This window comes from Dryobates pubescens, chromosome 17, assembly GCF_014839835.1.
Source record: "Dryobates pubescens isolate bDryPub1 chromosome 17, bDryPub1.pri, whole genome shotgun sequence".
Classification (NCBI taxonomy): domain Eukaryota; kingdom Metazoa; phylum Chordata; class Aves; order Piciformes; family Picidae; genus Dryobates; species Dryobates pubescens.
In genome coordinates this window covers 20,940,317-20,965,951 of record NC_071628.1, presented here as the reverse complement: position 1 = coordinate 20,965,951, position 25,635 = coordinate 20,940,317, and the positions used below count along the sequence as shown (strand labels likewise).

Sequence of the window (25,635 nt, the reverse complement as noted above, 5' to 3'; positions counted from 1 at the left end):
CCAGAATGATGGAATGGCAGGGACTGGAGGAAGGAACTGCCCACGGTGAGTGAAGGTCAGGTTGTGACCACTCGAAGAACCTGGAAGTGTTCAAGTCCATGGGACCCCATGGGATACACCCAGGGGTGCTGAGGGAGCTGGGAAGGAGGCTGCTAGGCCACTCTCCATCATACTCCAAAAGTCCTGGCAGTCCAGGTTGGTCCCCAGGGACTGGAAAAGGGGAAACATAACTCCATTTTCAAGAAGGGAAAGAGGAATGAGCCAGGGACCTATAGGCCAGGCAGTGTCACCTCTGTGCCCATAAGATCATGGGGCAGATCCTCCTGGAGGCACTGCTGAGGCAGAAGAATAAGGAAGAGGTGACTGGGCACAATCAGCAGGGCTGCACCAAGGGCAAATCCTGCCTGACAAACCTGGTGGCCTTCTGTGACAAGGTCACAACATCAAGAGATGAAGGCTGAGCAGCTGAGGTCATTGACCTGGAGCTGAGCAAAGCCTTTGACACCGTCCTGCAGCACATCCTGGGCTCCAGGCTGGGGCAGGATGGTTCCATAGATTAACCATTCAGTGGATACAGAACTGGCTTGAGGGCTGCACCCAAAGGGTGGCTGGCAATGGTCCATGGCCAAGTGGAGTCCCTCAGGGCTCAGCACTGGGACCAGTCCTGTTTAACATCTTTTTTGGTGCCATGGAGAGTGGCACTGAGGCTCCCTCAGCACCAAGCTGTGTGGTGCTGACTGCTGGAGGGAAGGCTCCATCCAGAGGGACCTGGGCAGGCTGCAGAGCTGGGCCCAGGACAACCTCCTGAGGCTCAACAAGGCCAAGGGCAAGGTCCTGCAGCTGGGGCAGGGCAGTCCCAGGCACTGCTAGAGGCTGGGCAGGGACTGGCTGGAGAGCAGCCCTGGAGCAAAGGCCTCGGGGGTGCTGGTGGAGGAGAAGCTCCACAGGAGCCAGCAGGGAGCACTTGCAGCCCAGAGAGCCAAGCAGAGCCTGGGCTGCAGCCAGAGAAGTGTGGCCACCAGGGCCAGGGAAGGGATTCTGTCCCTCTGCTCAGCCCACAGCTGGAGCTCTGGGGCCAGCTCTGGAGCCTCTGTGCCAGGAAGGCTCTGGAGGGGCTGGAAGGTGTCCAGAGCAGGGCCAGGAGGAGGAGCAGAGGGCTGGAGCTGCTCTGCTGTGAGCACAGCCTGAGGGAGTTGGGGTTGTGCAGGCTGGAGAGGAGAAGGCTCCCAGGAGAGCTTCTGGTGGCCTTCCAGGAAAGCTGAGGAGGGACTTTTGAGGGTGACAGGGAGGGATAGGACTGGGGGGGATGGAGCAAAACTAGAAGTGGGGAGATTGAGATTGGATGTGAGGAAGAAGTTGTTGCCCAGGAGGGTGGTGAGAGACTGGCACAGGTTGCCCAGGGAGGTGGTGGAAGCCTCATCCCTGGAGGTGCTCAAGGCCAGGCTGGATGTGGCTGTGAGCAGCCTGCTGTGGTGTGAGGTGTCCCTGCCCATGGCAGGGGGGTTGGGACTGGCTGATCCTTGAGGTCCCTTCCAGCCCTTATGATTCTATGATTCTCTCACTGCTTGGAGCAGGAGGGTGAACTACAGATCTCCTGTGACCCCTTCCTACCCCAGTCATGAGAGGAGTGTAGCCAGATCAAAGGCAGTGGCTGATCCCCTTTATTTGGCACTGGTGATGCTACATCTGAGTACATCTAGTCCATGACTGTCCTGGGGAGCTGGTGCAGTGCACACAGGTCTCACATCTCTTGGTGTCCAGCATGGATGCCCCTGAGATGCAGCCAGGGGCAGGATTCCAGTGTCAAGCTGCTCCAGCCAGCACTGGCTGCAGTTTGCTCCCTGCCACAGCTTCCCAAGAAAATCAACCAGACAAGAAGTGTCCCTCCTGGGGCTTCATTCCAGTGTGCCCTGGGATGAGATCTGTGCTAGAGCTGTCAGGGCACAGCAGGGCTGCTAAGGGCCCCTGAAACCTTTTTCAGAGCATCTAAGGGCATCTCTCTCTCTGCATCTCCAGCCCTTTCTGCAGGCTCTGCTGTAGCACTGCCGAGAGAAAAGCCCTCCAGCTGGAGTCACCTCTGTCCCTGCCAGACAAGATGCCTCCCTGGGATGGAGAGAGGCAGCTCCCTGGCTGCAGCTGAGCAGGGCTGTAAGGAGACACCGGGCGCCCAAGCAGCTCAACCACTGCCTTTTAAGGAGTGGCAGAGCCTGAGGCATCCTGGAACAAACCACCGCAGCTTCTGCAGGCTCCGAGCCACGGAGTGCACTCAGGGACCGTGCTGGCTATGCTTGAGGGTCCCCGCAGAAGCTCAGAGTGATGAAGGGCAGCAAGGACCACAATCCCCTGCCTACAGACTGAACCTGGGACGCCCAAGTCCCCAGCGGTAGAGCAGGGTTCCTGCTCCGGCTGCGGCGCTCACCCATGCAGGGTCCCCGCGGTGCCATCACCTTCACCCCCCAGCAAACAGGACCAGCTCCTTCCAGGCAGTGGGGAGGACGCTGCATCTTCACAAGGCAGCCATGGAGCCCCCGGCAACGCAGCCCACCGGCAGCCCGAGCACTTTGCTCCACCATTGAAGGCTCTGCCGGTCCAGCTGCCAGCACCCCCTCTGCTGAGCGGCGCGGAGGGGAAGGGGCCGCGCTCAGGGGAGGAGCGTGGGACCCAGCTTGCTCGGAAGCATGGACGGAGGACAGGGACGTGCGAGGGCAACACCACAGAGCAAGGTTAACAGGCAAGGGATGCATTAAACGCTCAGAGCACCAGACACAGCTTCAGCCAGGTGGAGAGGAGCAGCAAGCTGGCCCAAAGACAAGGCAGCAGGAGTCTGAAAACATCCAGAGGAGACGGGAGGGGGTGAAATTGAAGGGATTTGCCGAAGACTGGCAAGGGGTGAAGGGAAACAAGGAGGCCGAAGGTCCCCAGGAGCACAGCCTTCTGCAGGCAGGAACAGGCAAGCCCAGCATCAGCTCAGTGCTGCTCAGGAAGGGTCCCAAAGACACAGCAAGGACATGGCCCCTCGTCCACCGTGCCTCCCGAGGGAGCTGGCTGTGCCAACTGGGCACAGGGGGCTCGCTGTGTGCAAGAGCCAAGGAGAAATCAACTCGCTCAGAGCTTTGTGTAATGAGAGCCCCCTCCCCACCACTGCCCCAGCAGCCCCCTCCCTTCTCAGGGTGGTGGGATGCAGGCAGGCAGTGCCAGTGGCACAGGAGGTGCCCATGCACCGCTTTATTGGGCAGTGGTGCTGCAGCTGCAGCCCAGACTGGGCACTATTTACATTTGGCAAAGGACGGTGGCAAGTACCAGGCACGTGTGGGGGCCACCACCAGCCTGCCCAGTGCCTCGCTAGCCCTGGGAGGCCGCCGCTTGCCCCCTGCCAGCCTCACCTGTGGGCACAGCCCTTCCATCTCCTGTGAGCACAGCCTGGCACCCTCACGGTGGCACCTCAGTCTGCTACTCGATGACTTCCCCCCTTCTCCTACACACAGCCCCCAACCTGGCCTCTCCAGGGCCCCAGTTCCAGTCCTTGTGTCCCAAGCTCTGCCCGGAGGCAGGTGAGGGCAGCGGGCAACCCGTGAGCTCCACTCCGCTCCTCCGGCGCTGTCCCAGCAGGCAGACCAGCAGACAGGAGGCCCCGAGAGAGCAGGACCAGGGCTCCGGCCGCAGCAATCCCCAGCAGCAGCAGCCGTGCCCAGCAAGCCGCTCGCAGGCTGCCAGCCCAGAGCCGGCCCGCGCTCCGGGGGCGCTGCGGAGGGGCCCGTGCCAGGCTGGCAGGGGCCAGTACTATAAGGTACGGATGGCCACCGGGTAGAGCAGGGACATGTGCTCGGCCCCCTTGATGGGCAGCTTGCGGCTGGCGTAGTGGTGGATGATCTCGGGCACGCTGTCGAAGGGAGGGCTGTGCTGCCCCAGCACGTACTTGTTCTCCTGCGTCCGTGACAGCTTCATGTGCATGAAGCCCTGGCTGCTCCTGTGGGACAGAGTGAGGCAGGGGTAAGGGCTCCGGCCTCTCAGCCGCTCCCCACCCTCCTGAGACACATGGCCTGCCCCTGAAGCTGCGGCAGGGATGCCCCTCCCTCCCCTCCCCAGACACAGCCCGGCCTGCACCGGCCTGCTCCTGGCCAGCTGCAGGCAAAGCCCCCAGCGCAGTGCAGGGACACAGTGCAGTGGAGGGACGCGGCTGGCCACACCGCACTGCGGGCCCTCTGGGGAGCGTGAGGATGAGCAGGTCAAGCATGGTGCCAAGGCTGGGGTAGTTGGCACAACCCAGGCCGGAGCAGCAGCAAGTCTCACCGCAGGGTGATGCAGGGGCAGCAGCTTTCACACCTCCCATGTGTCAAAGCCCCTTTGCAACCACCCTGGCTCACAAGGGAGGCCTTCAGCTCACAAGAGAGGCTTTCAGATCCCATCTCCAGCCTCTCGGTGGCAAAGGAGGATTCTCTCCTCTGACCCACAACCCTCAGCCCCCTCTCCCGGGGCAGCACGGCAGGCTCCACACAGCCTGCTCAGCACAGCAAAGTCACTTACTGGCAGGGGCAGGCGGCGCGGGCAGCCCCTGCCACCAGCGCCGATGCCGAGTGACGAGCTAATGGCCCTGTTGCTATTAATTTGTGTCTCCGAGGAGAGCCACAGCCTGTCTGCAGCGTCTGGAATGCACATTACGGCAAAATATTGATGACTTAAAAGCAGACAGGACCTCATCAGCCATGCTGAGCCTCCAGCGCCGCAGCCCGGCCCCAGCCCCAGCCCCCGCTGCAGACGCTGCCCGTAATGGACGCGGCGCGGCTGCATTAGCAGAATGAGTTTGCAATCCACTTACGGAGGCGAGCCAAGGAGCTGCCTGCCCCCAGGGAGGGCAGGGGCAGAGCTGCAGCCCCCCGCCAGGGGCCAAGGGAAAGCGATCTCTGGCTGCATCCTGCGCCTCGGCAGCGGGGCGCAGGGAAGGGCTGCCGCAGGCTGCAGCCTGCGTGGCAGCCGGGAAGGCGCAGGGGCTGACCCTGCACGCACACGTGCACGGAGCTGCAGCCTGGCCGCAGGCAGACCCAGCCCCTGCCCGCTGCTGGCGGGAGCCCAGAGCAGTCAGCACCGGCCAAGAGCTGGAGCACCGATAGGTCCACAGCGGGGAGATGCTGTTTGCCCACATCACTCTGCGGGGCTTTGTCACCAGCTCAGGGACGTGACTGAGACCCCCGGAGAGATGTCCGAGGGAGCAAACCAAATCACCTCAAAGCCAGCAGCAGGGACAAGACAAGAACAAAGGACAGGTGCTGCTCCTGCTGAGCTCCTTGCAGCTGTGAGGAAGGACCCAAACGTTTGCAATGTGGCCTCAGCCACAGAGGCACAAGCCAGGGGGTCTCGTTCTCTGAGTGTCTGAGGCAATGACCCTGTCCGGGACAGGCCCCGTGGGGTTGCAGAGCCTGGACCAGGCAGGACTGAATCCTTGCAGCCACCTGCCATGCCACGGGGGCAGCCCACTCCTGCTGCTCTCTCTCGTGCGTATTTTGATTTAAAGCAGCACTAAAGGGCTTCAGGTCAGCACTGGAGCTCTCTCTCAGACCACTCCCCTGCTGGCCTCCTTCCTCCAGGTAAAAAACAAAACCAAAAGGAAGCCAACACGAAAAGAATTTAAAAATAAATAAACAATTGAGGGCAATGCAGGCAGGCAGCTTCAGACAGATACAGAACATCCCAGGGGACCTGCCTTGAGAAGACTCTGCAGAGGAGTAAAAATCTGCTGCCAAGGCTGTGGGCTCTCTGCAAGCACTGCTGGTGGACAGCCCAGGCTGCTGGATGGGATGCAGGCTCCCCTGGGGAGGGGGCACACAGCTGCAAGGCCACAGCCTAGCCACACATGCTACTTGAGAAGAGGATTTGGCCATTTTTGTCACTAGGGGTAAGGACAAGCAGTAGAGAAGTAAGGGGGGGGAAAAAACCACCAATGGCCTTGTAGAGAGGTGATGGGAAGAGGCAGCAGGGGTTGGCATGGGAGGAAGCCCCAGCCCCACCTCCCTGGCTGTCCAACACACACACCAGCCCATGCCACCCACGAGGGCATGGCTGAGAGGACCTCTCACAGCCTCAAATCTGACTTAGCCAGCTGGCAGAAGCTATTGCTTCAAAACTGCTCACAAACCAAGGCAAGGAAAAACTGAGGAGACCATTAAAACACCAGTGAAAGTTCTGAGCAAAGGCAAAGAGAGGAGAGAGCCTTCCCAGCAGGGCTGCTTGGGCAAGCTGAAAGCTACAAATGCAGATGGAAGAAAGACTATTTTCAGCTCAAATTCTGCACTGGATTGGTGCTGAAGGCAGCAAGAAAAAGTGAGATTCTGTCTCTCTATATACAGAGAGAGAGAGAGCAATCTAGTGCCAGGCTGCTGGGCCATGGCTTTGAGCTGGGAGAGGGGAGACTGGGACTAGAGATGAGGAAGAAATCGTTGGCAGTGAGGGTGGGGAGACACTGGGACAGATTGCCCAGGGAGGCTGTGGCTGCCTCCTGCCTGGAGGTGTTGAAGGCCAGGTTGGATGAGTAGATGATCTTCAAGATCCTTTCCAACCCCAACCATTCCATGAACCCAGGAATTCACAGTTGTGTCACTGGGAAACACAGAGGGCAGTCTGAACCCAGCAGGGAGCAGTGCAGGTGCAGACACCACCAGAGAAAAGCATCAGGCTCAGTGGGCTGTGGTTGGGCAGAGCAGGCTGCAGTACTCCATAAATTCTTGTTTCCCATCTGCCAGCAGCAGAGCTAACAGAGCCATCCAGCAGAAAGGCAAGAAGCTGTCAGCTCATCCATCATCATCTTCAGGACACTAACAGCTTTGGGGTTTGGGCTGCCCACAGATGAGGAGCTCTGGGCAGCTCCTCCTCGCAGCCTCAGCACTCAGGAGATCTGGAAAACATGGGCAGGGGGCAAAGATCCCCCCCAGAAAACCCAGGGCATGCTGTGGGGTGAGGTGATCCTGCTGGGAAGCCATAGCAGGGTACTGCCTGGGGGGAGCAATGGCAGCAGTGATGATGAGGGCTGGGGAGGCCATGGGGGGACTGGGGAGGGCCAGCACCACAGAGATTTGTGAAACTTAAGCTACAAAAACAACAGGGTAAGGTGAAGCCAGAGCTGGAAGCTGTAACCAGATACAATCAGGAAAGCACTGAGGCACATCCCTGGAGCCATCTGAGGGATTTCTAGCACTGCCAGGGGAAGAGCAGCCTGCCAGCAGATCCACAAAGCCTCCCAGATTCATGGAATGGATGGGGTTGGAAGGGAGCTTAAAGATCATCCAGCTCCAACCCCCTCCCACCAGCACAGGCTGCTCAGGGCCCCATCCAGCCTGGCCTGAAACACCTCCAGGCAGGAGGCAGCCACAGCCTCCCTGGGCAACCTGTGCCAGTGTCTCCCCAGCCTCACTCACAACAATTTCTTCCTCCTCTCCACTCTCAGTCTCCCCTCTCCCAGCTCAAAGCAAATGTTCCTTGTCCTGTCCCTCCCAGCCCTTGTCCAAAGTCGCTCCCCAGCTCTCCTGCAGCCCTTCAGCTCCTGGGAGGCTGCTCTGAGGTCTGCCTGGAGCCTTCTCTTCTGCAGGCTGCACAGCCCCAACTCTCCCAGCCTGTCCCCACAGAGAAGGTTCTGCAGCCTCTGCTCATTTTCATAGCCTCCTCTGGAGCCTCTCCAGCAGCTCCAGGTCCTTCTTGTGCTGGGGGCCCCAGAGTTGGATGCAGTTCCCAGGAATTGCTTCTGCCAGACAGCAAAAGCGAAGCTGCTCCCACACCACAAAGTGCAGCCCTCCCAGGCCAGCCACTTCCGCCCAGCCCGTGGTCATCTCAGACCCCTCCCATCAAGAGAGTTCCCGTGGGGCACCCACCCACAAGGGGCCACCCAGGGCAGCAGGTCAGGTGTGCTGTGGGCCCAGCAGCGCCCGAGTGCCCCCTGGCTCACTCACTTGAGGGAGAGGGAGAAGTCGTTCTTGCTGGTCTCGCTGTTGCGCACCAGGTAGCTGGCCTCCTTGCACAGCCGCAGCAGCGTCTCGGCGTCCGTCCGGCTGATGGCTCCGTGGTACCAGCTGCGGGCGGGACAGGGGCGGCTGTGCCACGACTCTGCCCGGGGCGGCCGCGGCGCCGGCACCCCGGCGCCTCCCCGGGGACGGCGGCCGCTGGCGGGGACGGGGATGTAGGTAGCGCCACCAGGACTGGGGCACAAGGTTCAGGGCCTTCCACCGGGCGGCACAGGGCAGCGCGGAGGGAACGCCGCGACCGTGAGATGGGCGGCAGGGACAAGCAGGCAGAAAGGCGGCGCCGGGGAAGAAAGTGAGAAGCAAGTCTGCCCTGGGGCTCATCGTGGTGTGGCCACAGGGATGCTGGAGCGGGCAGGACTCACCACTGGCTCTCCAGGGGCAGGGCAGGGTCAATTCTCTCCCCAACAAAGGGTCCGGGCTCGGGGGTCAGCGTCTTGCTGCTCTTCAGGCTGCTGGAGCCGTGCCTGAGGGCAGCTCTGGCCTTGTCCTCCCTGCAGGGCGAGGTGCGGCCGTAGCCCAGCGCCTCCGATGGACCTGCCGGACAGACACACAGCACAGATGGCAGTGAGGACAGCTGGACAGGCCGGGTCCAGCCTCCCTGACACAGAGGGAGCCCACACAAAAAGCCAGAGCCACATCACATCGTCCTGGGTCTCCTCACACTGCCCTATGCCTCTGCTCTAATCAAGGGCAGCCTGCTGCTCACTACAGTCCCCCCAAGACAGACATGGTTGGTTCCCCACCACAGCCACCACACCATGCCAGGACTGAGACCCTCACAGCACCGGTGCCCCTGGAAGGAGTTTCTTGGGAGGTTTCAAAATGCCAGGGAGGTTTGGCTGATGCAGCCAGAGAGGCAATGGGTGCAGCAGAGAGCTAAGTGAGGAGTAAGGCCACCAATGTGCCCTGGTGGCCAAGAGGGCCAAGGGCATCCTGGGGTGCAGCAGGAAAAGTATGGCCAGCAGGGCTGGGGAGGTTCTGCTGCCCCTCTGCTCTGCCCTGCTGAGACCACACTGCAGGACTGTGTCCAGCTCTGGGCTCCCAGGGCCAGAGAGGCAGAGAGAGAGAGTCCAAGGGAGGCTGTGAGGATGATGAAGGGACTTGGAACATCTCTGCTGGGAAGAGAAGCTGAGAGCCCTGGGGCTGCTTTAGTGTGGAGAGAAGGCTGAGAGGGACCTGATCAATGTCTATCAACAGCTGAGGGGTGGCTGGGAGGATGGAGGTGCCAGGCTCTGCTTGGTGGTGCCCAGGGACAGGACCAGGACCAATGGGCACAGGCTGGGACCCAGGAGGTTCCACCTCAGCATGAGGAGAAACTTCTTTGGGGTGAGGCTGCTGGAGGCCTGGAGCAGGCTACCCAGAGAGGTTGTGGAGTCTCCTGTGGAGACTTTCCAGACCCCCCCCGCCCCGGATGTGTTCCTGTGTGCCCTGCCCTGGGTGACCCAGTCCTGGCAGGGCTTGGCCTGGATGATCTCTGGAGCTCCGTTCCTGCCCCTGACATTCTGTGACTGTGTGAGACTGTGTGAACTCCACAGGCCAAGTGACTTTGCCGTCACTTGGCATCCCCTCATGTGAATGATTAAAGCCAAAGAGAATCTTGTAATGATGGACACATTTCTGCTGGCCCAAGTAAACCTCTGTGGGGAGGTGGAATTTCCCAAGGTGGGAAGGAGTCATTCTGACTGCAAGGTGCCTCCCCAGCACAAACTCCTGCCCGGCAGCAGCCCAGCCGCGGGCACCACGCACGGCCGAAGCGCAACCACCGCCGTGTGCTGTGGGGACAGCGCTGCCCCAGGGACCCAGCCTGCTGCTGGCTGTTGTTTCCATGCAGGATGATTTCAGCATGAACAATTTTGTTTCTCCCTCCTCCAAAGAGTTCATCACTGCTCCCCTGCCAGCAGCCCTCTCAAACAGATTGCTTATTGATCGGCAGTGCTGCCCTAGCGAGAGGCTGTGGTGCCTGCAGGCAGGGTTGGCCTGGATGTGGCCAAGTCTGGGGAGCTGCAGCTCCCAGGGAACTTGGGATGACCTGGGCTGTGCAGCTGCCCCCCAGTCCACACTCCCTGGCAAAAGGGAGAAAGATGCAAAAGCAGGGAAATGCTGAAGTCACTCTGCTGCAGGGCAGAGGCAACAAACACCCCGAAGGGGATGTTGTTCTCTCTAGCAGGGCAGATTGAGACTGGAGATGAGGAAGAAATTGTTGGCAGTGAGGGTGGGGAGACACTGGCACAGGTTGCCCAGGAAGGCTGTGGCTGCCTCCTGCCTGGAGGTGCTCAGGGCCAGGCTGGATGAGACCTTGAGCAACCTGGGCTGGTGGAGGTATCCCTGCCCATGGCGAGCAGGTTGGAAGTGGATGAGCTTCTAACCCAACCCTTTCTGTGATTCTATGATCCTCTAAGGTGGCTACTTGAGCGACATCATGCCTGGACCCTATACAGGCAAGCAGGTCCCCAGCCCCACCCCCAGCATCAAGAGCAAGGCAGCTGAAAGAAAAGCCAGCAAAAATCCCCAGCAGCTTAGCTGGGGGGCTCAATCCCCCCTGAGAAGGAGCTCGGGGAGGAGGTGCCTGGCACTGAGGCTTGCTAAGCTCTGCCTCTGCAGCAGTCAGCCTCTCACTGGCCAGGTTTGCCCTCCTACATACAACAACCAGGCTTCAATTTCAATTCATGTCCTTAAATACACAGGAGTGCTCGTTAAAAAGCCAGACAATCAACACACCAAAGTGTCTGCTGGCCCTGCAGAGCGGCTGTGCTGGAGGCTCAGGCAAGATGCGCCAGGCAGAGGCATGTGCATGACTAAACAGGATATTAAAAATCAGCCCCTAGGAGCAAGAGGACTAAAGAAGTTCAAGTCACCTTCAGACAGGGGAAGCAGAAATTCATGAAACAAAACTCTGGCAAGATAAACCTAACCGAACAAAGCAGTCAGGGGGTGAAAAAAACAGAGCCTCTGCGTTGCTAAAGGCAGGAGAAATGAGGGCCTGATGTGTTCATCGGCAGGGAACACGTGTCACAGCCACTGCAGGGATAATAAACGATGAGGGAAGAGGAGAGGCTGCACAGCAAAGAAATTAATTTTTCTTGACACCTGCATTTATTGTAGGAAGAGGATCAGGAAGTTTCCCCCTGGCAAGACCTGATCTCAGCCTGTAGCATCCCTGTGGGTTTGGGGCAGCGCCTCGATGCGGCCCAGGCACAGCATCCGGATCGCAGCTACCAAGGGCAGCCAAGCCGGCTGTCATGTGCAGCCTGGTGCTCAGCCCCACCTGGGAGGCAGCAAAGCCAGACTGGCTTTTCTTTCCCAGGCTCTGCAGGGATCTGGGTAGCTGCAGATAAGGCAATCAGCCATCTGCACCTGGCACACGGTGGTGCCGGCCGGGAGCAGCGTGAGCACCGCAGGGGCAGCCATGGCACACCAGCGAGCAAGCCACGGCTCACACACACCTCCTGGTGCCCTGCACAAAGAGAATGGTTGGGTTCTCCCAGCCCTGAAAGCCTGGCATGCCTTTCAACAAACCCCTCACCTCCTGGCAGAACCCAAATCCACTGCAGCACAGAGCAAGGTCCTTAAGATACCAGCAATGAGCCGAAGGAGCAGCAGTGATCTTTGGGCTCTGTAAGCAACAGTGCCAGAGGAGTCCAAGGGGGATTTCCACCAGGGCCCTGCCGCTCCGCACACACGAGAAAGGCTTCACAACAAAGCAAACCTGAGATGACAAAGTGTACTTGGGAGACTTGGCTGCTCAGGATGGCAGAAAGCAGAGCAGAGAACCCAGAGGGACCTCCTGCCGCTGAGCAGGGAGGTAATAAACCGCCGGAGGAGACATCGCGGTGCTGACAAAGGCAGGGAACCAACCCCACTGCAGCACTGGGACTTGCTGCTCCCACACCTCCAAGGGACTGGGGCATTAAGAGCTGAAAGAAAACATCAACTGAACGTTCAGAGTAGTTGTTGAGAGAAGCATAAAATCAGCCCTCAAACCCCGGGAATTTGGAGACAAAGAGGAGAGAACAAAAGAGGAGGCAGCAACTCTGCCAGCAGTGCAGCTCGGCTGCAGCATGCACAGAGGCACAGTGAGGCTGCGGAAGATGCAGAGGAGGTGAGGACAGACGCCTGGTGTCCAGCACAGGGCACCTGAGCAGGCCAGGAGCTGGGGGAAGGCAGAGGAGAGTGGGTGTCTGGCAGCACCGTCCAGCAGCAGGCAGGGCCCGGGCAGGGGCAGGCAGGCCGCAAGGTGTCGGCGCTGGCAGGGCAGCACGGCAGGGTCGCAGTGAGCCGGGCACAGTCCCCCCGCACGCCCCACTGTCACCCACCGTTGGTGTCCTCGAAGCTGGGCTGGCCGTGCTGCAGAGGCACGGAGGCACCGCCCTCACCCTCCAGGGGGCTTTCACTGCTGTCCAGCTGTCCCACCGGCGGGGGCCATGGCAGGTCTTTAATGACCTTGATTTCAACTGGATGGAGGGGGGAAGGTAGGGATGGAGAGGAAAGAGAGAGAAAGAGAGAAAGAAAGGGCTTAGAAAAAAACACGAGTAACACCAGGCCCATGGAGAAGAAGAGCAGCTGGGGGGGGGAAAAGACCTGAGGGTAATTCCTGGGAGCTCTACACCAGCTTGGCCATCTCATCCTCTCTGCAGCACTGAGCAGGAACAGGCCTGATGTGGGGCACACTCCCAAAGGAGAGACCCTGCCCCTCCATCAGCTTTCCCGGCCGACCCTCTCTGGGGTGAGGGGAGAGCCTGGGACCAGCCCGATCCCCATGTGCATATCCATGCAGGAGACCTTGGCAGAGCGTCCCATTGCCATCTGTCCTGCCCAGGCATCCTTCTTGCTCTGGGTGCTTCCCCACGGGGCCCACATTCCCCTTCCAGGCACCAGTGGGTTGCTGCCCATTAGCACACCCCGCAGGGGGTGAATGGGCCTGCAGAGATTCTGACAGCACCGCAGAGGAGAAGCTCCCTGCTTCAAGACCTGCTCCAGCTCTGAAAGAAAACGGGCAGCAGGTCCTAACGTGGGGCACAGGGACCTGGCTCCCTCAGGACTCTGGAGCACCCACACACAGACCAGACCTGCAAGCACCTCCACCCAAGCACATCAAGCAAGGTGGCTCCTCTGCCCAGATCCAAGGCATAGACAGCTCAGCACAAACCCAGCTCCCTGATGGAGCCTGAGAAGCCGAGTCCTCAGCGCAGCTGTGCCACGGGCACCAGCCCTGTGCCTAGCCAAATCCCCACAGCACAAGCTCAGCACTGGGTGTGAGCAGGCACCACAGCATTGAGCCCAGCATAGGCATCTCCAGCTGGCAGAGCCCAGACCTAAAGGGGAGTCACTGCAAACCCCACAGTGCCCCAGCCCATGCCCCTGCCCAGCACTGGCACCCCTCAGCTGCAGCCACACCAAGATGCCATTGAAATGCAGCCTGGCTGGCAGTGCTCAGGCACAGTGTGGGGCTCCTCATCAACAAACACAAACACCATGATCCTGCAGCACCAGGGCAGGGCAAGCACAGCTGCCTAGATAGAGGCTTCCATGGGGAGCACCCAGCTCTCCTCTGCCCCAGGCAAGGTCGAGCTTCTCCCCTGCAGTTTGAGGCTGGGGAGGTTGCACTGCAGGCTGTGATCAGTCAGAAGGAGGATGAGGCCATGAGAGAGGGCCACTAGAGAGGCTGCCAAGGCAGCTCCATCCACCACTCCACCCAGCCCAGCCTCCTGCTGAAAAGAAACAGCCTCTGCAAGTGCACCAGAGCTCGGCAAGGCACAGCGATGCAGAGGCCAACACTCCTGACCCCAGAAGTCCAAGGAGCCAGCCTGGCTCCACAAATGCAGCAGCAGCGGCGTTAGGGCAGCTCTCTGTCCTTCATGGCCACTCAGTCCTGGCTTTGCGGCCGCTCTCTGCCCATCCTGGCTTCGCGGCCGCCCTCTGCCCATCCCGGCTTCGCAGCCGCCCTCTCTCTGTCCCCGCTTCGCAGCCGCCCTCTCTCTGTCCCCGCTTCGCGGCTGCCCTCTGTCCCTCCCTGCTTCGCGGCTGCCCTCTGTCCCTCCCCGCTTCGCCGCTGTCCTCTGTCCCTCCCCGCTTCGCCGCTGTCCTCTGTCCATCCCGGCTTCGCCGCTGTCCTCTGTCCCTCCCCGCTTTGCGGCCGCCCTCTGTCCGTTCCGGCTTCGCGGCTGCCCTCTGTCCCTCCCTGCTTCGCGGCTGCCCTCTGTCCCTCCCTGCTTCGCGGCTGCCCTCTGTCCCTCCCCGCTTCGCCACTGTCCTCTGTCCATCCCGGCTTCGCCGCTGTCCTCTGTCCATCCCGGCTTCGCCGCTGTCCTCTGTCCCTCCCCGCTTCGCCGCTGTCCTCTGTCCCTCCCCGCTTCGCCGCTGCCCTCTGTCCCTCCCTGCTTCGCCGCTGTCCTCTGTCCATCCCGGCTTCGCCGCTGCCCTCTGTCCCTCCCCGCTTCGCTGCTGCCCTCTGTCCCTCCCCGCTTCGCCGCTGCCCTCTGTCCCTCCCGGCTTCGCCGCTGCCCTCTGTCCCTCCCCGCTTCGCCGCTGTCCTCTGTCCCTCCCCGCTTCGCCGCTGCCCTCTGTCCCTCCCTGCTTCGCCGCTGTCCTCTGTCCATCCCGGCTTCGCCGCTGCCCTCTGTCCCTCCCCGCTTCGCCGCTGCCCTCTGTCCCTCCCCGCTTCGCCGCTGCCCTCTGTCCCTCCCCGCTTCGCCGCTGCCCTCTGTCCCTCCCCGCTTCGCCGCTGCCCTCTGTCCCTCCCCGCTTCGCCGCTGCCCTCTGTCCCTCCCGGCTTCGCCGCTGCCCTCTGTCCCTCCCCGCTTCGCCGCTGCCCTCTGTCCCTCCCGGCTTCGCCGCTGCCCTCTGTCCCTCCCGGCTTCGCCGCTGCCCTCTGTCCCTCCCCGCTTCGCCGCTGCCCTCTGTCCCTCCCGGCTTCGCCGCTGCCCTCTGTCCCTCCCCGCTTCGCCGCTGCCCTCTGTCCATCCCGGCTTCGCCGCTGCCCTCTGTCCCTCCCGGCTTCGCCGCTGCCCTCTGTCCCTCCCTGCTTCGCCGCTGTCCTCTGTCCATCCCAGCTTCGCCGCTGCCCTCTGTCCATCCCGGCTTCGCCGCTGTCCTCTGTCCATCCCGGATTCGCCGCTGCCCTCTGTCCATCCCAGCTTCATGGTTGCCCCCTGTGCCCTTCCCTGCCCCTCCCTGAAGGCTGCTCTCTGCCCACCACTCACCAGCGAAGGCTTTGGAGATCCTCTCCTTCTTCCACTCCCAGGGCTGGTCATACTCCTCGGGCGGCCGCTCGTCGTCCTCAGGCAGCCGGGACTCGCGGGGCCGGGGCCCAGCCGGGCGCTCGCCGTCCGCCAGCGCTGCCAGCACAGGCTCGTAGGGGGTGTCATAGAGGTGCAGCGGCCGGGCAGGGGCCTCCCGCAGCCCCTTCTGGCGGATCTCTGGCGGAAGAGGGAAAAGGCCATGAGCGTTCTGCCCAGTTGAGCCCAGCCTTGGGCGCCACAGCCCTGCTCAGCTACACAGGGCAGGGAGCCTCAGGCACACACACCTCCTCACAGACCTTCAGCAAACACCTGCCAGAAGCAGAGAAGCTGTTGGACACCTAGGTCCCAAGCAGTCCACAGCATGGAGATGCCTCCTCTCCCCATGGTACAACACCCCCACTCCTGGCCAGCCCTACAGAGTGGGGTTGCTGGGGGCACATGGCCTGTGTGCAGCAATGTTTGGTTTCTGCCCTGGATGCCAGTTAATAAAATGTCCTTCCCACAGGCACCAGCAGCCTCCTCACTGCTTGCTCGTCTTAACAAGAAATCACAGAAACACTCAGGTTGGAAGGGACCTGAGAGATCATCCACCCCAACCTCCCCACCATGGGCAGGGACACCTCATCCAACCTGGCCTTGAACACCTCCAGGCAGGAGGCAGCCACAGCCTCCCTGGGCAGCCTGTGCCAGAGCCTCAGCACCCTCACAATGAAGAATTTCTTCCTCAGCTCCAGTCTGACCCTGCTCTGCCTCAGCTCCAAACCATTCCCCCTTGGCCTGGCTCCAGACCCCCTCAGGAGAAGTCTCTCTACAATCCTTCCTTCAGGCACTGGCAGGCAGCTCTAAGGAGCAGGCAGCTCTAAGCTCTGGAGCCTTCTCCTCTCCAGGCTGCTCACCCCCAGCTCCCTCAGCCTGGCCTCACAGCAGAGCTGCTCCAGCCCTGGCAGCATCTCTGTGGCCTCCTCTGGACTCTCTCCACAGCTCTGTGTCCTTCTCCTGCTGGGGACAGCAGAGCTGGAGGCAGGACTGGAGGGGAGGTCTGAGCAGAGCAGAGCCAAGGGGCAGGATCCCCTCTGTTGCCCTGCTGCCCACACTCCTCTGGCTGCAGCCCAGCACACAGCTGCCTGCTGGGCTCCATCAGGGCAGGGCACTGCTGGCTTCTGGGGAGCTGCTCAGCACCCAGCACCCCCAGGGCTCTTTCTTCAGAGCTACTCTTCAAAAAGCCACTTGAGGTTTCAAGAAACCACCCACTCTAGGAGAACCAGGGAACTGATCAGGGCCAGAGCCTGGAGCATGTCAGGCAGCACAGCCACCCCATGCAGGCTGTAGCAGCAAGGGTTATGCCCTTGGAAGTGTGGCCCCCAGCCTGCTGGGTCCCTGTTGCTGCAGCAGCCATGCTCTGCCCACTCCTAACCAGATGAAGCAGCTCCCACATCCATCCTGGTTTGATGCTGCCTGTGCCAAATGTCAGCCCTCTCCTGGCCCAGCCTGGCCAGCACACACCATAGTCTTGGAGGAAGCAGAGAGAAATATGGGGGTGCCTTGAATTGCTCAGGCAGCTGGTGAGTGCTCTGGCCACCGCCAGCCCAGCACACATGGCCAAAGCTCTGGAAATGCACCACCTGCAGAGGTGTCTGTGGGCCACCAGGGACCACCCCAGCTTGCCTTGTCTGGGGAGGGCCCAAAGCTTCCAAAGGCTGTCAGGGACAGAGCACAGTAGCCACCAAATTCACACAGCAGGTAGCAGAGGCACCAGGAGTGGCCCTTGTGCAGAGCCTTCCAGCTTACCAGCCATCATCTTCTGGGCTTCATAGGGCTCCATGTAGCCATCGTTCTCAGCCACCTTCTCCAGCCCTGCCTGGCTGCCAGCCACCTGCGCCGCGTCGAAGGGGTCTGCATAGTCCTCCAGGACAGGCAGCTGGAAGAGGGGAAGGGTAGGAGAAGGGTTAGAGAACCCCCTGCCTCTCGAGGGCAATGAGGCACCACTTGAAGCCCTTTGAAACCTCACCATGTGTTCCCCTCAGCCAGAGTGGCAGCTGGCAGCCCGTGCCCACAGCATGGCAGCCACGCAGAGCAGGTGCTGGCAGCCGGTGGCTTTCCAGGCACTGGCACTGGGCCGTGGAAACGCTCCAGCCTTTGTCCCAAAAGTTGGGAGGGAGCCAAGCCAAGCAGAAGGCTGTCCAGCCTCCTGCCTTACCATGGGCTCAGCACTGCCAGCACCTGTGAGCAGATGCCCCAGCAAGGCTCCCACCATGGCGTGGGGTTGCTGGCGGTGCCATCCTCCCATAGCATGCAGATGCTCCTCCTGCATGCAGCCACATTTCCTCACCCAAGGTGGAGAAGGGGCACAGATCTTGTACAGGGGTGTCAGCTGGCACTGGCATGACTGGGAACTCACTGGCTGTTTTCCAGTGCTCCTGCAGGCTCATCTGAGGACATCTCTTAAAGACAGGGCTAGGAACAGCCTCTCTGCTCGCTCCCAAGCCCCCACATCGTCCTCACATGCATCCCAAGGACACAAGAGAGCTCCTCCTGGAAAGCAGGACCAGGAGCCTCTCAAGCACCATGACAGAGGCACAGCACAAAATGCCCAAGGTTTGCCCTCAGTAGCCAAAAGGAGATGATCCTGCAGTAGGATATGAGGCCTGTCCCAGAGCTTGATCCTCTCCAGCACAAAAGCCAACTACCTGCTCCAGCTCCTCAGCAGCTTCCCAGCTGGAGCACCCCATCACATGACACTGCATCCCCTGGCAAACCTGGATCCTACTCCAGCCCCAAAGCCTGACCCCACAATGGAGCCAGGCAGTATTTGCAGTAGGGTCTGAGTGCACCCAGGCATGTTTGTAGGGTCTGAACTCCATCCACAGAGATGGGTTTTGGCAGCATAGTGCCAGCTATGGAACTCCCACAGCAAGGACCAAGCAACCCAAGCACAGCATGGCAGCTGCCTAATCTCACCCAGTGCCAGGCTCTGTCCTCAGCACTGCACACTCCCAGCTCCTGGCCAGCCCTACAGATCAGGGCCACAGGCATTCCTCTCCAGCTCCCATAATCGGCTTAGAACAAACCACTTCTTCCTCCTTCCTGTGCAAAGTGACCTGACAATAGCTTGGAGCAGCAAAACCCAGCAGGAAAAGGCAACAGGAACTGGAGCTATAAACACCTCTGTGCTGCCCTGAGCCTTCACATCCCTCTGAGCTGTGGGACCAAGGCAGCTCCCCAGGCCTCTGCTCCATCATCTCCTTCATGACCATCCCAGCTCCGGGCAGCAGGGAGCCAGGGCAGCTTTCCCAGCTTGGCCCTTCTGTTCCACAGCACAAGCAAGCAGCACAGTAACCCCCAGAGAAAGCCTTGCCAGCCACAGGGCTCCCAGCCCCACAGGGCCAGCACAAGCAGGGCTCAAAGGTGGCAGCCAGCAGCTGCTCTGACACCTCAGCAAGGCACCGGCAGGACAGGCTCAGGGTGCCAGCCTGCCCTGCGTGAGAAGGAAAGGCCTGGAGAAGCTCCCTCGTGGGACCAGGCTGGGAGAGTTGGGGCTCTTCAGCCTGGAGAAGAGAAGGCTGCAGGCAGACCTCAGAGCTGCATTTCAGTCTTTGAAGGTGACCTACAGGAAAGCTGGGCAGGGACTGTTCAGGAGGGACTATGGGGACAGGACCAAGGGGCAGTGGTTTGGAACTGGAGCAAGGCAGAGTTAGGTTGGACATCAGGAGGGAGTTGTGCAGAGTGAGGGAGGGGAGACACTGGCACAGGCTGCCCAGGGAGGTGCTTGAGGCTCTGTCCCTGGAGACATTCAAGGTCAGCCTGGCTGTGTCCCTGGGCAGCCTGCTCCAGCTGGGGCTGTCCCTGCTGAGTGCAGGGCTTGGACAGGATGCCCCTGGTGCATTCCAACCCAATCCAGTCTGTGAACCTGAGATCCCACGGGCTGCCCCCACGCCTCAGAGAGCTGCGAAAGATGCCTGCAGAGCACAGCCCCAGGCTGGTGACAGCTCACTGACACAGCCAGCGGTGCCGAGGGAGGCTTCAGCAGCTGGCACCTGAGCCAGGCAGGCAGGCAGCACCATGCCCCATGCTCACCCTCTGCGAGGAGCTCTCGTGGCTCCAAGCGTGCTCCAGGCTGAGATGCACTTTGCTGAGCCTCCTGGCTTCAGGAAGGCCTTCTCAGTGCTCCTGCCCCTAGCCCAAGCCGCCCACGTTGGAACCTGCCAGGAACCCCCTCCCTGGATGCGTTTTGCTCAGCAGACACAGACCCAGCTCGCTGCTGGCGCCAGCAGGGCCCCGGGCGCTGCCTCTCTCACCACAAACAGCTCCAGACAAGGCAGGGCACCGGCACGGCAGCCAAGAGGCTCCTCCATGCGGCCATCCTGCTGCCCAGCTGGAGCAAAGTCCCCTCTGCATCTCCTCAGTGCCCAGGTCTGGCTGCCCAGGGAGGGGGCACAGGCTCAAGCATGCTCACAGAGCAGCCCCCACTCAGCTGCCTCCAGCTCCAAGGCCAGGAAGCAGAGGAGAGTGGAGTATGCCAGCATGTCTCTGCTGCCACTCCTACACAGGGTGCCCTGCTTGCAGGGGGCTGCAGAGGCACTTGGCAGCAATCAGCTGGGCTTTCTGTAGACCCAGCCTGGTTTGCTGGGCTTAGCTGAGACCCAGAGCAAACAGCTCAGATCACAGGCTTGAATCTTGGGGATCCTTAGGGGTTGTGGGGCTCTGCCATGCTGGTTTTACTTCTCTGCTGCCTCAAGAATGCCTCTTCATAGGAATGAAGGCTCCCCACCATGGAGGGCTGGGCACACAAACTCCTTTGCTCAGAGCCTACGGTGGAGAGCCACAGATAAACACCCCCAAAACGTCCCCAGGAGACTTCAGCCTCGCAGCACCCCAGATCCCGAGGCTGAAGGCTCCAGCCAGTGCCAGGAACAGGGCAAGGCTCTTAGAGGGCAAACAGCAGGGATCACACAGTTACCACCTCCATCCCAATCCCCTTGCACGTCGGGCCAAATTAAGGTTGCCTGGGAAACCACATCTCTGACATCCCCCAGGCCCAGGGCTCTGTGACAGCAGTGCGCCTGCAGCTGCTCTGCCAGTACAGGAGGGGCCACAGCCGGCAGCAAGGCAGCTCCCAAGGGTGCCCCAGGCCCCCCCCCAGCCTGGTGAAGAGGCCAAGCAGACATTGCCATGCAGAGCTGCTCCTGGCCCGGCTGCCTGCGGCACAGCGCTCAGGTGCCACTCACACACAGCACCAGCTTCAATGGAGGTGAAAGATCTGGGGGCAAAGCAAAAGCCTGGCACACACAAAGCCAGCACCCCAGGGCAGCTCTTGGTGCAGAGCTGTCCTTCAGAGAGCAGCCCAGCACGGCTGCCACTTGGACACACATCCTCTTCGTGCTCCTGAGTGTTTGCCATGCCCTTATCTGCCGTGGGGATGCACACCCAGACCCCTGCCTCAGTGCTAAGCTAGGGTTGGCTCCATTACCTGTGCCAGCTGGAAGTACACAAGTGATAATCAAAAGGCAGAGGACTAGATCTTCCCTAGGGTAAAGCGGTTTTGATGCTGCCCACCAGAGAAAGAGACAGCAGCTCTGCAAGGATGTTCAGGCACTGGGAGCCGGAGCTCTTCACCCCACGTTGCCTACAGATGTCCTACCTGCCACCACCCTTAGCCACAACAAGAGTCTGCTGTTTGGAGAGCTCCCCAGAGGACACCTAGGGAAAGCCTTTGGTCTATGAACATGTTTCTCACCCTGCAGATAGTGTTTGGGGTCCTCTCAGGAGCCTGCTGGGCTTAATGCTGGAACCACTCTGAGTTATCACAGAATCATAGAATCCATCAGGTTGGAAGGGGCCCCCAAAGGTCATCCTGTCCAACCCCCTGCACTCAGCAGGGGCACCTCCAGCTGGAGCAGGCTGCCCAGGGACACAGCCAGGCTGACCTTGAATGTCTCCAGGGACAGAGCACCTCCCTGGGCAGCCTGTGCCAGTGTCTCCCCTCCCTCACTCTAAACAACTCCCTCCTGATGTCCAGCCTAACTCTGCCTTGCTCCAGTTCCAAACCACTGCCCCTTGGTCCTGTCCCCACAGTCCCTCCTGAACAGTCCCTGCCCAGCTTTCCTGTAGGTCACCTTCAAAGACTGAAATGCAGCTCTGAGGTCTGCCTGCAACCTTCTCTTCTCCAGGCTGAAGAGCCCCAACTCTCCCAGCCTGGTCCCACAGGGGAGCTTCTCCAGCCTCTGATCATCTCAGTTTGCTCTCTCTGCCAGGTGAGCTCTGCACACCTTGCAGCTTGGCTTTCAGGGGACACCAAAGCCAAACCCAAAAGCAGAGCACTGGCTGCCCAAGGTCCCCAGTGTGGGGTCCCCCAGCCCATGGGGGGCGAGCGGGCCAGGTGGGGAGCGCCGTGGCAGGGCAGGAGGCGCACGGCGCAGGATGAGTCAGTGCGGGAGGCTGTGGCAGGAAGGACACACACCCAGCAGCTTCCTGGCCGGCCATTCCCACACCCTGCCGCGCCGACCCCACGCTCCCAGCACCGATCCCGGCGGCCTGTCCCGCCCGGCCTGTGACACAGGCATTCCCAGGCAGAGCCCTGACCCCGGCCCCGGGCACACTGGGACCCCACACCACATCTCCCCTGACTGCTAGCGGCATTGCTCCTCGCATCCAGGCACGGCCAAGAAGCCATCTCGGGGGTGTCCACCTTGCTCAGGCAAGTCGTACAGGACCAGCCTGCTGCAAGGAAAGGACCCAGAGCGAGCGGGTGAGAAGGACCTGTGCTGGTCCCCGCCGCGTCCAGCAAGCGTTTGTAATGGAGCAGGAGCCGCTGCAGAGCTCAGCCTCGGCGCGTCCCCACCAGACGCTGCAGATGCCACGCCAGGCACAAAGATGTGAGGGCTGGTGCTGCACTGGCCTGGGCAGGAAGGATGCCAGTGCCAAGATGTTCCTGCCCTGTCTTCAATCCTCCAGAACAGGCAGGGCAGCTACAGCAAGCACAGGGCTTCCAGGGAACGTGCTTGGTCCCCCAACCTCAACACAGAGCCTGCACCACAAACCACATGGCCTCAGCCAAACCACACAACCAGGAACTGGTGGCTGCTCCTTCCTTCTGTCCATCCTCACCCTCCCTGATCCCAAGGGCTGCACATTTTATTACTGTTGTTCACTGACAATCATCAGAAAAAAGCCTCTCTGCTCCAGCAGTGCTGCCTGTACAATTGGACTTCTGCCTTCATCTTCAGCATCACCACAGATCGGGGCCCACAGCTCCAGTCCCTGCAGAGGGTAGGGAGCAGTGCCCACCTAAGCATGCCCTTCCTAAGCATGGCAGCACTGAGCCCCCTGCCACAACCATCATCTCAGTTTGAAGAGCTCAGCAGAGACTCCAGCCTGGCCCTAGTGTGCCTCCTCTACTCCAGGACACCTTGATGTCACCAAAAGCAAGAGCCACAAGCATCAGCAACCCCCCAGCAGGCACCTCCATCCTCCTGGAGCACTTCAGGGATCTTGCAGAAACCAGGGAGCCTCCCACCACTCAGCCCAACATCAGGGCCAGCAGAGGGGAGCTGCAAAGGGTGCTGAGGCCCAGCAGAGATGGTGGACACTGCCCGGATCCTCCACAGCTGCATGCACTATCAAATGCTACCACTTTATCTCCAGCTTCTCCCGGCCTTCAGGGCTCTGCCTGTGCCCATCACATTGGATCCCTGAAGAGTCAGAAACCTCCCCACACAGGCACACAGGAGACAATCTAATCACCACCTATCTTGGTCTTCCTCAGCCTAGTGCTGTTACCAGCATTTCCCCCAACGCATCTTCGCTTTGGGCTTTTCTCTAAACTTCCTGGCTTCTCCTCAGCCCTCTGGAACTGCAGAACCCTGCCTGTACCTGTGGGTAGCCTCACTTCCTGCAGCTCCTGCTCAGCCCTTTGCACATCACAGCCTGAGCCCTTCCTGTGACCACCACCCTCTCCTGGTCTCTCTGATCCCACAAGCTCGTCCCAGAAGGAAAACCATCCAGCCTGCCACAGCAAACTGTGTCACCACAACGGCACCTCGCTCCCTGTGCCAGGGCACTCTTCCTCTGCTGCCCACAGCGGCCGCGTAAGGACCTCAGCGCAATAGGGGTTTTCTGCTCGGCCCCTCCGGAAACCACCCGACAAGGACTAGGCAGTAGGAGCAACTTTCCAACATCCACGTACGCCAAGTTCTTCTATCAGCTTGAAACAGCCCGGAGCAGATTTGGCCAGGCGCTCACCCCGCCGCGCTGCCTGGCGACGCCGGGACCACAGACGGGCTGTTGGCACCCCGCACTCCCTCTGCCAGCCAGAGCCGCGTCCCGCCGAGCTCGCTCGGCAAGCCCGGTCCTGCAGCTCTGGCGGGCACCCGGTACCCTCCCGCCTTCCTCTGTGCAGTGCCCGCATCCATCTCCGCGCCGAGAGGCCCGGCACCGGCAGCCGCCGCGGGTTCATCCCTTCCTCTGCCGGGTCCCGGTGCCGCTCGGAGCCCATCTGCCCATGGGGAGCTTCTCCCCAGCGCCTGCCGCTCGCCGGGGATGTTTCTCGCCGCCTTTCCGGCACCGGCCCCTCTCTCCCTCCCCGAGCAGTCGGCTGGGAGGCAGCAGACAAAGAGGCGCTGAGGCTCCTGACAAAGCAGTTCACGGGAGCCCGGCCGCCGCCGGGACGGGCAGGCCCTGGCAGGCGGGCAGAGGGAGTTCCGCGCCGCTGGGCACGGAGTGCAAGGAGGCCCAGGGCTACCGGAGACGGTCCGGTGCCACGTGAGGCCCTCCCGGGCTCTCACCCCTGCGGAGCTGCCGGCACCTGGCTGCAGAGCAGCGGCAGGAAGGGGGCAGGCAGCCGGCGAGCTCCGCGCTCTCGCACCTCGGCGAGCTGCGCTCCCTGCCGGGACTGTACCTGCCTCCTGCGGGAGCCGCAGCAGCAGCCGGGGCCACCCTCTCGGCGCCGCGGCTGCTGACGTGTGACCGGCATGTCGCCGCTGCCGGGGCGCGGGGGGACACGGAGCGGGAGCCCCCGAGGAGCCCGGCCGCGGCTCTCGCTGTGACAGACGCTCGGGCTCCACCTGCCCCGGGAGCGCTGGCCCCGCTCCTCGCAGCGGGGGCCGAGGGTTCGGCGGGGACACCCAGGACATTCCCCCGGCCACGGGGCAATTGCATCCCGGGAAGGACGGCGGGGTGCCCGCGCCGGGACACTCACCTCCGGCGGCGGTGGCTCGTCGGGCGGCTCGGGACCGGCCGAAGGCGAGCTGGGGACGGCGGGCGTCAGTAGCAGCGGCGGGGGGCTGGCGGGGACCTTCTCGACCGTCTCCACCTTGATGAGCCGGTGCTTGGGCGAGACGTAGCGGGGTCCGTCGGGGGCGGCGGGCGGCGGCGCGCCGCTGTAGGGGTCCTCGAAGTCGCGCTCCTTCTGCAGCCGGTAGGCCGCCACGATGTCGGGCTGGGCGGCGGCCAGCGGCTCGCCGGCGCCCCCCGGCGGCGGGGGCGGCTGCGGGGGCAGCCCGGCGCGGTAGTCGGGCTTGGGCGGCGCGGGGGGCGCGGGCTTGGCGCTGCGGAAGCCCAGGTGCTCACGGAGCCAGCGGGCCATGGTGCCCACGCACTGCGGAGCCCCGCCGGCCGCCGCCCCGCCTGCCGCCCCGCCGCCGCCGCGCTCCGAGCCGGCCGCCGCTCCGCTCAGCAGCATCGGCGCTGGCGGACTGAGCGCGGCGGCGGAGCCCGGGCCGGGGGGGGCGCGGGGGAGGCGGCGGGGGGAGGCGGCCAGTGCCACCTGCCGGAGCCGCCGCGCCGGCTGCGCCGAGTGGGGCTTCCCCCCGCCCGCCAGCTCCGCCCGCCCCGCGTCCCCGGACCCGCTCCCCCCCGGCACGGTACGGCACGGCCCCGGCACGGCCTCCCCGCCGCCCGGCCTGGCACGGCCCGGCCCGGCCCGCCTCCCCCAGGGCCCGCCCCGCTCCCCCGCCGCCCGGCCCGCCTTCCGCCGCGCCCGGCCCGGCCTTCCTCGACGCTCCTGGCGCTTGCCTCCCTCCCAGCGGCCCCGCGTCCCGCCCCGGACCCGGGAGAGGACCGGCCCCCGAGAGCGCCCGCAGACCCCGGCCTGCCTGCGGCGGAGCCTGCAGCCCGTGGGCCTGGTCCGGCGCTGGCTGCCGCGGCTTCCCGGCTCTGGGAGCGAAGGCATGGTGCCCGCGTTGGCAGCAGAAGGGCTGCCGCCGAGGCAGGAGCGGTAAAGGGCCCCTCGATGGCAAATCCACCGCCCAGGAGCGTTGATAGGACCAGCTCCGTGCAGGACCCGCACAGCAAGTTGCTCCGGGGAGAGGCCAAAGCACCGGGCTGGCACCGCAGAGTCAGACTGGCTTGGGCATGAAGGGACTTTCAAAGGGTCATCTAATCCAACCCCTGCTGCA

The 25,635-nt window shown here is 62.1% G+C and overlaps 1 protein-coding gene across 1 annotated transcript; it reads right to left on the bottom strand.

Moving 5' to 3' along the window:
* Window positions 1–3,770: 3,770 nt before the first annotated feature.
* Window positions 3,771–25,133, bottom strand: LOC104304268 (SH2 domain-containing adapter protein F-like). Its single transcript, XM_054169162.1, has 7 exons — window positions 24,438–25,133; window positions 17,033–17,162; window positions 15,206–15,421; window positions 12,320–12,457; window positions 8,369–8,540; window positions 7,935–8,054; window positions 3,771–3,967 (listed from the first exon to the last, which is right to left on the bottom strand). Exons 1-7 carry the CDS (start codon window positions 24,918–24,920, stop codon window positions 3,781–3,783), a joined length of 1,446 nt encoding a protein of 481 aa, XP_054025137.1. The 5' UTR covers window positions 24,921–25,133; the 3' UTR covers window positions 3,771–3,780.
* Window positions 25,134–25,635: the final 502 nt, after the last annotated feature.

Excerpts from the sequence above, each read along its gene's own strand:
- LOC104304268 (XM_054169162.1), bottom strand. The coding sequence starts at position 24,920 with ATGCTGCTGAGCGGAGCGGCGGCCGGCTCGGAGCGCGGCGGCGGCGGG. Across the intron at positions 15,422-17,032 it reads AGCCCAGAAGATGATGGCTG|AGATCCGCCAGAAGGGGCTG; the intron begins GTAAGCTGGAAG and ends CTCTTCCGCCAG. Across the intron at positions 12,458-15,205 it reads GATCTCCAAAGCCTTCGCTG|TTGAAATCAAGGTCATTAAA; the intron begins GTGAGTGGTGGG and ends CCCTCCATCCAG.